This window comes from Drosophila subobscura, chromosome U (genome assembly GCF_008121235.1).
Source record: "Drosophila subobscura isolate 14011-0131.10 chromosome U, UCBerk_Dsub_1.0, whole genome shotgun sequence".
NCBI lineage: Eukaryota > Metazoa > Arthropoda > Insecta > Diptera > Drosophilidae > Drosophila > Drosophila subobscura.
Window position 1 is genome coordinate 20,047,682 of NC_048534.1, and position 12,358 is coordinate 20,060,039.

Consider the following 12,358-nt stretch of genomic DNA (forward strand, 5'->3'; position numbering starts at 1 on the left):
GCTTCACGTCGCAACAACGCAACACCGCAAAACGGAAACAAAATCAAGAGAACCAAAAGGTGAAACAGCGCGAAAGTGAGTGCACCGAAAATACCAACATTTACGCAAATTAAAAATACCCAAATCGATAAGTTCTGCAAATTGCAAGCGTGCAAGCTGTGCGGTCGGAGAGAGTGCGTGTGTGAGTGAAAGAGCAGAGAGAGAGAGTGGGAAGAGAGAGATCAGCAAAAGTGAGACTCAAAGTGGCAAGCTAACGGAATACGAATGCGCAAATAAACCCGATAAAATGTGCAATTACATTTGAAAGCAACAAACAAGCAACAAAAACATTTAGTAAACCTTTAAGGATTAAGTCAAGCATACAGCTGGAGCAACTAATATCACACAGCCGGCTCAGAGCAACAAATCAACAATCGCGTTTAACCTCAAATTGACAGAGGCGAGAGATCCGACCCCCAAAATGGTTTCACACTACTACAATACACTGCCCTACACGCAAAAGCATAGTGCCGCCAATCTGGCCTATGCCTCCGCCGCCGGCCAGCCCTGGAACTGGACACCCAACTATCACACGCCGCCAAACCATCAGTTCCTTGGCGATGTGGACTCCTCGCATGCGGCCCACCATGCCGCCGCCGCCCATCAGATGTACTACAACTCCCATCACATGTTCCACTCGGCGGCAGCGGCCGGGGATTGGCACTCGCCCGCCTCCAGCGCTGCGGCGTCTGATAATTTCGTCCAGAATGTACCCGCATCGGCACACCAACTGATGCAGCAGCATCATGCCCATGTGGGTGGCGGTCTGGCCAGCGCTGGATCCAGCAGTTCCGCCAGTTCGGGCAGCAGTTCCGCCGGTGGACCAGGACCCACTATCGGGTCCACACAACTGAACGAGACAAACAGCAGCCTGGGCGCCGAGGCACCACCCAATCATGCCCAGCAACAGCAGCAGCAGCACATAGCCGAGGGACTGCCATCGCCACCGATTACCGTTTCGGGCAGTGAGATCTCCAGCCCAGGTGCGCCCACATCGGCCTCGTCGCCGCATCATCATCTTGCCCATCATCTGAGTGGCGCTTCTGGCAACAACAACAACAGTCCATCCACCCACAACAACAACAACAGTGTCACTGTGAACAACAACAATCGGACATCGCCACAGAAACCGCAGTACTACGAGTGGATGAAGAAGCCCGCATACCCAGCGCAGCCACAACCTGGTAAGTGTTCAGCAAAAGTTTGGTTTTTGTTAGTTATAAGTTTAAGAATATAGCACGGAATATTCCGTCGGATATTGAGCGATGAAAAGGTGGAAATTTAATGGAGAAATTTCTAATATGAACTCCTTTTTTGGTTGTGCCTTTTCTTAAAGAAGATTCTCTGTACAAAATCTTAAATTATTGCTAGCAAAACGAGTTTTACTTTTGATCCCAAGAAGATCCAAAATTGTCTTCATCATGTATAGTATCTGCTGTAAAAACCCACCCATAAGACACCCCCTTGACTTATCCCATATTTTTAGTCACACATTAATCAATCTCTCTGTTTTGTCCCCCAAAATTCGTCTGACCTTCGCTTGGGTTACTTGGGGTTTCTCCCAAATCTCCCGGATCATCCACAACACAGAGCTGTGGCATTGTCTTTATGTCAAACTTCAACTTGAGCTCGTGCGGTTCGCGCTTTTCCCCATCTCCATCTCCATATGTGTTTCCACTGAAAGATGTATAATTTTATAAGAAATCGTTTACCTGCCATAGATCCACCTCCAATGGCCAATTAGCTCATAAAAATCAAAATTTTGTTCAAGCTTCATTTTTATGATATTCCCATTCGGAGTGCCACCAAAAAAAGTTGAGGGCGAGAGATTTATCCCAAGAGACGCTTTGATTTATGTGCCAGGCCAAAGGCATTCACAAAATTTGTGTGTATGCTGGCCAGCAGCAGCTTGCTGTTCGTTTGTTTGTTTGTCTGTGGATTCTATTGACTAATTTCGTATCGTAAATCAATTTAACTATAAAACATACATACATACCAAATTTGATCATCCTCTCAAAAACTACCAATATTTAATGAAAAATCTAAACAAAACTGGGTAAGAGAAGGAGTACGAGAGAGAGCGAGTAAAATCTCACAGCAATTAGTAGGAAGGAAGCCTCTCTAATTGGAGTTTTTTGAAGTGTGGAGAGATGTTGTGGGTCTGTTTGTTGGTTTAGTTGTGGCTTGAAAAAGGAAAGAAAACAACTCAATTATAATAATGTAAATATTTGAGTGTGAAGAAGGCATGGATTACATTTTGTAGGAGCTTTTTCTTTGGCCACGAAAAAGTGGGTATGCTGATTCTCTTTCATTCGAAACTACTGATTTTTCAGAGCATATTTTACTTAAAGAATGGCCTCTCGGTCTTTGATATCAAGGGTTTGAGGAGCGTTCCGCTTAGATTCGATTATGATACAATTCAGATGTATTTTTGGCTTCTTTACTTTCATTTTGCTTTCAAATTGTTCACTGTACGATGAAAGCTTGACTAAAGAAACGCTTAAACTTAAGCGGCCTCTGGGCAACTGTTCTCCTATAGTGAAAGCTCAACTCCCAAAAAGCTCCTGCCCGCAATCAACTTCTAGCTCTTTCTATGTTCCACCAACCCCTTCCCTTCACCCCTACCGCCTGCTGATGCAAATTTTGTGCATATGCAGTTTTTGCTGTTATCTTTTCGTGTTTTGTTTGTCTCCCTGGCCTCGTCTTGTCCGCCCTCCCCCAAATCTTTGAAACTTCAGCGCAAGCCGCAAAGCCACAGAAACAACAAGAGAGAGCAATGCAAATGTCAATGCACACACGAAAGAGAGAGAAAGACTAAATACACAAGCGGAGACATACACACACACACGTGAACACGCTTACGATTTATGACCCGAGAGCGCATGTCAAGACGAACGACATCGACGACGATATCGACAATATCGACGATATCCATTAAGCCCATAAAATCTGTTGGTATGCAATTAACGTTTATGGCCTTGGCCGTTGCCCGTTGCCGTTTTTTGTTGTCGGTTAATCCACCTGGTCAAGCCGACAAGGCAACTTAAGTTTGCTTTATTTATTATTTAAAGAGTTGGCTGGATGTGGGGGACTCTTTTGACTCTGGGACTGAGTAATATTTTTTGATTTCAGCAAAGGAAACTAAACAAAGAGTAAGGTCGTGTTTTTGGTTGACTAAAATTAAATAATTGAAGGACTTAAGATTGTAAGGTAAAAGCTGAAGGACAGAAAGATTTAAGAGGTTTTCCTCTATTTAAATTACTTTAAATGACTTCTTTTCTCTACAGAAACCAAATTTAATATCTCTCCATCAGATCCAAATCGTCTCCGATAGATGACAGTTCTAGTTCTCTGACTCTGTAGCTGCATAGCACAGGCCTATTTATTTTTTGGAGCATGTGCCTGTTCGCGTCACAGCGGGCGGCCCCCACTTCATTTTGGGGTGTGGCAATAAAACAATTCTCTAGCCTCCAGCAATCTGCCTGGGGGTTTCTGGTGCCTGCCCTGATGCCTTGTACTTTTGTTTCAATGGCTGGCTGCGGCTGGGCTGCGGCTGGTGGTTCGGTTCTGGCAGGTTTTTCGCGATTAGATTAGTGAGGTGGAAATCAAATAAACGATCGCCTTGTCAATAAGTCCTGGGTCTGGCTGCTCCTCTCTCACTCACTCACACCGACCGCTGCTGGGTTACCAGTTATATTTTCTGTTGCTTCAATAATACACATTTCGAGTGATATGGAAACGTGGCTAGAAAACGAGCCAGCGAGCCGAACGTTCTTTTTCCCCCGTGTGGTGTTATCTGGGGGGGAACGTCAAAAGGCATTGTAGATAAGCGCTTTGCCGTTGGGTTTTGCGGCGGGCATATTGATTAAAACAATATAGGGCCATAAACCAATAAAAATTAGTATTACTTCCAATAAAAACTAAATAGCGACATTTACGATCAAATCTATGCAATCATTATTAAATGGCAGGTTTTTTTTTCGTCATTTCTTTTCACTCCCAAACATTTGCGGAATTTAATTCGGAGAATTTTAGGCAGAGTTTGTAGTTTCGGGTATTTCACAACACGCTCAAAAAATATAAATATTTAACTATTCAAATTCCCATAAAAAGAAATTAAAGTTCTTTATATTTTTTCATCAGAGTTCATCAATCATTTGTTCAACCTTTCGATTTATTGTCGTTCAAAGCTTTCACGTCAATGAATCATTTAACAATTGCAAATCATATATGACTATAATGGGTTATTAATATCCTACGATATGCTATCTTTATGACTTTCTCCAGACGTCTCAGACACTTCAAGATAATGGCGCTTTGATATCTTTCTTTCTAAATTAGAAACCAAATTTGTACATATATTTCCAGACAAAGAAATTTGGCACCTAAATATGAAAAACAAATCTGTAACGCTTTCTATTTATTAAGGCATTTAAGAGAGATTTAATTTGTATCCAATTTCTAGATATTTCCTAAAAATATGATCTCTATTTCCTTCCACAATCCTTTATTTAATTTCTTTAATTAAAAGATTTAAATTTCCTTTAGAAGATGTCGACCGAAACATCTCCCTATTAGCATAATTTTCTGAATTTATTTAGCTATTTTCGGAACCTATTTCCTTCTTATTTTCTTCTAAATTTAGTACAGAAACTCTTCAATGATTCGTTATAATACTTCTTATATTATTATCTCTCCTTCATTGTAATTTCATTGAAGAAATCAGTTTATCGCACCCATCAAAACACAAGTGAAGCTCCCAACTAGAATTGTCTCTTCATTGTCCATGTTTGGGGCATATAAAAAAAACCTAATGCCACATGACACATTGAGATTTAATGTGTCAATATGCACAGAAAATGTATACCACATAAATAATCGAGCAGCGAGAGAGACAAAGAGCTGAAAGAGTAGAAGAAAATAGAGCATAGATTTATATTATAGTTCCACGATCCCTGACACATCTAAAATTATTACAGCACCCAAAGATATGGATAGGAGGATACATTTTCTGTGCGGGGCGGGTTGGTGGCCCTCAGCTGTGTGGAGTCCATGATAAGCCATTAAAAATGGCCACTGGCTGCAGTTGGTTCGATTTGTGTGTCGGTTTCGGATCGTTATCAGCAGCTATCAATGTTTGCCGATGACATTTACCCTTCTCCACAGTCCAGTCCAGTACTCCCAACGTGTGTCAAAAAACTAAAGTCAAATTTCAGTTTGAGGCTCATCTAGGTGTGGTGTTGGTCTGCTTTATGCATGTGATTGACATGACGGGATTAGCATAGAACTCCACACACTCTCTGTCTGTATATCTCTCTGTTTGTCACGGACTTGTTACCATTGTGTCATTTACTTTGGGCTTAGTTCACCAAATACGGCACGAAATATATAACAATTTTTCGTGTGGTATTTGTATTGCCTCTCCTGATATTAGTAATAACCAGAAATTTGTTTTTGTTGCCTGCCAAAGCCCTCGGAACACCTACAGACAGTTGTACATTTCGTATCTATCGGGTATATGTGGTACATGTGTGTTGTTATATACGAATATATATGATGTTCGATTTACTTTGATATACCATTCGAGTGTATCGAATTTATATGGGAGGCGCCCGGGATTTGGTGAGCTTATTTTTGGTTTAGTTGGGGTTTACTGACAAAACGGTAAAGGTGGTAAATAACAAAGAAGAAGTGCTGAGAATGTTGATTGTTATAAGTGTTGTGGGGGAATATTTGAGGGAATTATTTGCAGAAAGCGTTCTTGGATTGGTTTGTGCTTTTGCAGGGGTTTCGGTTGGCCTTTTTTCAGTTTCATAAATTAAAAGTTTGTTTATGTAAAGATGGTCCTTTCTTTGCTTTGATATTTCTTTTAATTTACTTACCCTAGAAATTCGGCCACTTGTCCATAATTATTTATTCTTTGTACATTTTTCCTTCTACAGATCTTTAGTAATATTTTTTGGAATGTTTTTCTATTGTTTTCTGCATTAACATTAAATCTGAAAATTATGAAATTTCTGCTGCTCTTACTTTGATATTTATCATGCCAAGTTTGCCTCTTCTTGCCTCCTTTGTTAAATAAAAATATCCTTTTATATGTTCTTCAACTAATCCTTTTTCAGCCCCTATATCTTCCCTCCGAAACTTTATGTTTCTACCTTGCATTCATCTCCCATTCCTCTGCCCCTTATCACAACAATTCCTTAACCCAATTCGCATTCCAAATAGCACTTCCCTTTTGAATAGTTCTTACCCAGTCCTGCCTCAAGTTGTGTGTTGGGGGGTTTATCAATGGTAGAGTAAACACTAAAGCAAACACAAAATAGAGACTATAAATTAGAGGGAACATTTCCTGTGCAGTCATAAACCATAATATCAATATGAAACGAGACTCGCCAGCCAAAAAGCCTGCTCCAGCAAAAAACGCGACATCGAAATCCGATTGTCAATCAAAAATGCGGCGAGCGCTACATTGGGGCAGACAACAGAAATAGACGACGGACGACGGGTTGCACGACGAGGATTGAGGCTGATGATGATGACTGCTTGGATGACACCTGTTTATGTCTCAGGCATAAGTCTGAACTGATTGAATGATTGACTGGCTGGTGGGAGGGCAAACGAAAACCAAACAAATTGTGATTTCATTTGGCGATTCTTTTTATGATATTATATAGAGGGGGAGGGCAGACATTTACGATACGGTAGCAAAAATAAAAAAAGAAACGGAAAGAAAGATTTGCCCCCCAGTTAATCGCTTAACAATACAATAAAGTAGCAATAATTATAAAAAACTAAATTAAATGCCGACTGCCTCCCGCTCGTATAAGTGACCCATAACCATGAATGAAGCGTATGAATGCGAATGAATATATATGATTGCCATATTTGTGATTTTTATGTCCAACTTTGATTAGGATGATTATACGCTTGATGATGGGGCTTACCTATGCCTAGGTTTCACTCTCTCTCACACATTAATTGTGTGTTTTTGTTTGTTTGTTTGCCATGTGCAACATTTGCTCAGTTTTCACCCCCAGAGTTTAAACAAATATTGTTGCTGCACACTGACCCCAGACCCAGACGTTTGTCTTGTTTTAACCCACTGAGATAACACTTAGCTGGGATTCTGGAGAGTGGCGCAGAGAGCACTTTTGGCTGGGCCTTTGAAAATTTATAGTTTGCTTTCACAGAGCAGAGGGAATTTATTTGGCTTGTAGGAGAAACATTTATAGATAGTTTCTGGATGGAATAATGCCAAGGAATTATTAGAAAAATGTTTAAAAAATATAGCAACGAATTCTTTGCATTTGAATAACTAATTCTGATTAAAAAGAAACTGCAAAAAACGATTTTTATATTACCAGAACTCCCATGCAATTCTTCATATTTAACATTTAGTTACAAAAATATTCCTCAAACAACCTCTGTACCTTTTTGATAAATTAAACTTAAAGACTAATATTAAATATAATTCTTTTAAAAACCCCTTCACACTCCACTGGCAGACCTTTGCAGCACTCCGAACTTGGAGGATCTGAGCGAATTGCTGGACGCAAGCGGTAGGAGGCGGATCCATTCCAAATGGATCCCCAAATCATTTCCCTTTAATTACTACAAACAAAATTAACTTTCCTTTTTGACTGGTTTTAATTTCGAACTTGTTTTTTTGTTTCTTGCGGTCTAATGCGATTTTTGTGTTTTGCATTTTGCTGCATGCGAATTTTTCTTTGCATTTGTTGGGTCTGGTGGGGGAATATCATAAAGCATGGACCCTGCACTCCCCTCGCCTCCTCCTGCTGGCATGCCTCTCTGTATCATATATCCATAAATTTTATGGCATGCATCGTCGTCGTCGTTGTGGCATTTTTTTTTATTTTTCTCTCTTTTTCTTTTTGTGGCAAATAATTAACGTACATTTGAAAATAATTGTTTGTGGCCTAAAGAAACGTTGCGGCCCGCAACCCTCTAGGCTCTACTTCTTCTACCTCTCTTTTGTGTCTCCCCCCCATCCTTTTCTCTCTCTTTCTATTACTGGCTTTTGGGTATTTATGACTTTAATGGCGACTCATTCAGGCCATAAGCAGAGGCAGGCCAACATTTTTTTCTTTTCTGGAAACCGATGGCTGCCATTTTATTTGTGTGGTTCTCCCTCTGACATATGCCCGTCTCGCTCGCACCCGCTTTAAGCCATAAATAAAACGAGCTCTAGAGCTGACTCAGAGTCAGACTTGGCGCTGGAGTTGGAGCGGGGAGCCATCGCTGCCATTGGCGTGCCTCATCAAAGCATTGCCCCAGCTCCAGCTGCAACTCCTTCCCCACCGCCTTCGCGCTGTACATCTGCCCTCTGGGTTGCGTGCCACATTTGGCTGGGGCACGTACGCGAGCGGCATTCGTTTGTTGCACGCGATCTGATAATATTATTATTTCTTTTCCTTCTACGTTTTTTTCTGCGTTTTTGGTTGGAATTTATAATGCTGCGTGCCAGGGCGCGGTCTGCATCCGGCCCATGGCTGGAGCAGCGCTGGGAGTGGTCTTAGAGCGGGTTTTGGGGGGTAATACATTTGCATATGTATGGGGTATACATGTGTACATACAGATATGTATGTATAATGCATGCCATATAAAGTGTTTGCATGTCGCATGTTTCCTACTTGATGGAAGCCATTTTGAACTTCTTTGTTTTATATGTGCATGTGTGTGGGTGTGTGCGTGAGTTGGTTATTTATGATCCGTTCTATAATTCAGGTTACACTTTTCTTTCCTTGACTGTAATTTGATGCAATTTGGTAGATTAGAAATGGATATTCAACTTAATTGTTCCAAGTCGAAGTTTGCATTCGTTTTTTATAATTATATTACATTCTGTCCTATATTTTATTGCGGTGTAATAAATTAAGACTAATTAAATCTAGTTAATGATGGATATTTGATGAATTATAATAATTACCAACCCTTTAAAAGAAAGACTCTAAAAGTTTATTAACCAAAAGGGTAAACTGTGAACATTAATATGTTCCACATATGTTCCAAATATTTGTTCCACATTTTGGCATCCTTCTCTTTAATCTCAATGTCCCCCCCTCACAACCGACAATTACATTTCTCATAAATTTACCCAAAACAATTCCCATTACAAGCAACGACCATAGCCTGTCAACCTTATTTACAAGACCACCAGAAAACAGCAGAAAAATCTCTAAATAAACCCTTGCTCCAGTCTCAACCCCAAAGGGTAATATACCATTATGGTAGGCTCTCACTGGAACCCAGGAAGCACGAAGTCGTAGACAAAAGACAAGAGAAAAGCAAGGAAAAAGGAAGCAAAAAAATAAACGTCAAATCGAATCAAATGATTTTATGATGTAATTTGAGCTAATATTTACGATATAAGAGCAGCTAAAACAGCAGCAAAATGCCAAATAAATGTTATTGTTATATTGTCGCTTGGGTGGTGCCGACCGAGACAAACATATAACACACAAACACACACTCGCTCTCTCGCACTCCAGCTGTAACACTCTCTGTCTCTCGCACTCTAACTGTAACGTGGCTCTCACACCCACATTTATGATGCTGCACTCTAGAGAGCGTGAGAGAGCGAGAAAATAGCAAAGAAAAGAGTGCAAAATTATTTGCCTGACTTTAAGTTCGAAGTGGAGAGAAGGAGAACTGGAATAGAGAGTGTGAGCAGCTTGGCTGTGCTTGGAGAAGCAGCGCACCCCTCGCCATCACTCTGGTGGCGGGGGCAGAGAGTGTCAGAAAAGTCAAGTGTTGCTGTTGTGCTGTTCTGTTCTGTTCCGTTCAATTCTCACGGGTGCCATAGACGAAATTGCTGTTGTGGTTCAACAGGGGGGGAGACGAACGGTCGAAACAAAACTTTCGCCACCAAAAAGCTTTAACTTCGCTGCCACCCTCAAATCGTTTAAATGCAAACAGAACAGATTCAGAATACTCTTGTGCCAGTGCCAGTCAGGTAATAAATGTCTCCCAAAAGATTTTCACGTATCTGTCTGGGCATGGGCATGGGCAAAAGGGACAAAGATGTCACCATGGATGATGCTACTCAACACAGTGCTTATCCATTGCAAGTGACAAATTAACGCGCAGCGGGGCAGAGGCGGGACAAACCACCACCACTGTCAGCAGCACATTGAAAGACCCTTAACGGTTGGCAGCCGTAACTAACCACAAACAGTAACTGTAACATCCGTCTGGCGTAACTGTAAGCGTAACTGTAACTGTAACTGTTCTTGTCCTTGGCTGCCGTGATTTCTCCCCGGGGAGCAGACCACATAATTGCCCAGCAATCAACAGCTGTTCCAATAGAGAGGGAACAGGGTCAGCGACAGGGCGGTAGCCACCAACCAACCTGATATAATTTATAGCCCAAATGATCTTTACTTGTGCCGTACTATTTCTGTATTTACCATAGGATGGCCTCTTAAGTCGAGTTTTTGCTGTTTAAACATGACTCCTTTGTCGGCATTTGAAGTTATGATGGATCCATAAGCAATTGGGACTCGACAGTAGGATTGACAATGTTTAAAGATGGTTCAGGCAGGAATTATTGTGCACACTGAGAGATCTAACAAGGCCAGAAAGAATCATAGAAACCTTCTAAGAAAAATCGCACAGATAAATTTCCGAGTTTTATTTCTTACTACTTGCATTTTATTTTGCCAAAATCTTCGTTCTGCCACTCCTTACTTCGGATATTCATCCATAATTTTCGCACAGTGTCTCCTACTGCAATCAATAGAGAGAAGCTACGTATCCCCCAGCCCTATATCACATTATTGTACGCACTCAATGGGTGTAGAACAACCATTAAAGCTTATCGGAACAAAGTTTCACACCGTCGACACACACCCCTCCAATCGATTCGATCGAAACTCTACAGTTTGTAACTCCATTGATATTGATATAGACCTCAACTGGGATTAGGAGAGTGCGTGCCCGTCCGCACACTGGATTTCGTTTTTGAACTTTTGCCGACGGGCAATGTAAGCCCAGCAACTAATCTATCATTACAAATGGAGCAAACAAACTCTCCAGTCGATAGAATTTAGCAGTTGAAAATCAAACTTTCAATTAGGCAGAACCTCAAGGTATCCATAGATACTCCCTTAAATCGAGTACAGAGCTCCATTCGATATAAATTATGAACCTTCCTCCTACACCATGCAGACATGACGAGGGCCCCCAGTGACAAAGTCATAAAAAATGTCACACCTTGACGCACAATTTTTATTTAATTACAAATACATATATTTGTATGGCCTAAAGCCAGGCAACATATATGAGTGAGTATTATCCCCCCGGGGATATATATCAGAAAGATTTTGAAACAAAATTTATTTGTTCAAGTGACGAGGTTTTTCTTAATGTTTTTTCCCGCTGCTCTTTTTTTGCCATTCATTCATAATCTTATCGGATAAAGCCGGAGGAGCGTAAGACTTGGGCAGATCTTAGTGGCGACTCACAGACAGTTGGCTTTAGACTAAGTATGGAGGGGCAGACATTAGCATTAGCTCGACTTGATCTACATTCATGGTGTTTGTCTTGGCCTTGCTTACGAGCCCACAATAAAACACTCAGTATGGGGTGGAGGGATATAGAGTGACTTTTTATAGTTTTATATACAATATGCGAATGTTTACAATTTATTAGATTATGACTGTGAAGGTCAGCGGTGCCGGTGCCGGTGCCACCCACTCATACATACCCCTCGGCAGCGTGCTCTTGTGCTCCAGTTTGTCTCTTCTAATTCTGTGCGGATTTTATTGTTTGCCCTGCGTGTGCTCCGTTTCAGGTGTGAGAAATTGGGACCTGAAAGTGGTAACTAGATAAAGCTCATGTGTGCTTGTGGCAAAGATAAAGATAACCCCATTGTGGTACAGCGTGCACCACAAAGAGGTTTGCTACGGCACATGGATGATATGGAATAGCTAATGGGGTCGTATGTTGGTGGAAACTAGTCTGAAATTTGATTGACTAGCTGGAAAGGAAGAATTTCTATTGGAAGGGATTTGGAAGAGGTTTTGGATACAGTTTCATCGGTTTATAAAAAAATAAAAGTAGCATCCTTTCAAGCATATTAATTTATAGATATTTTTCTTGGGTTCTTGTTAAAAAACATCAGAAGATAATCCCTCGAACATAATAAACAAGTTTTTGTTAGAAAAGTAGTACCAACTTTCTTCAAATTCCTCATAAAAATATCAGAAATATTTTACCAGCCTTTTGTAAGGTTCCTTCAACTTTCTAAAAACTGTCAAAAAACAGTATATACATTTTCAAGTCTGGAAAAAAACCT

General features: G+C 40.8%; 1 protein-coding gene across 3 annotated transcripts in view; it reads left to right on the forward strand.

Annotated features, from left to right (window-relative positions):
* LOC117900149 (homeotic protein caudal) overlaps positions 1 to 12,358 on the forward strand; it is a 24,375-nt gene continuing 12,017 nt past the window's right edge. Inside the window, exon 1 of one of the 3 annotated variants that reach the window (XM_034810384.1) lies at positions 1 to 1,124. In XM_034810384.1, coding sequence (XP_034666275.1) covers positions 461 to 1,124 — 664 coding nt within the window. In that variant the 5' untranslated portion in view covers positions 1 to 460. Of the gene's footprint in view, positions 1,224 to 12,358 lie in introns of all 3 variants that reach the window. The other 2 variants (XM_034810383.1, XM_034810382.1) reach the window with 2 other exon arrangements.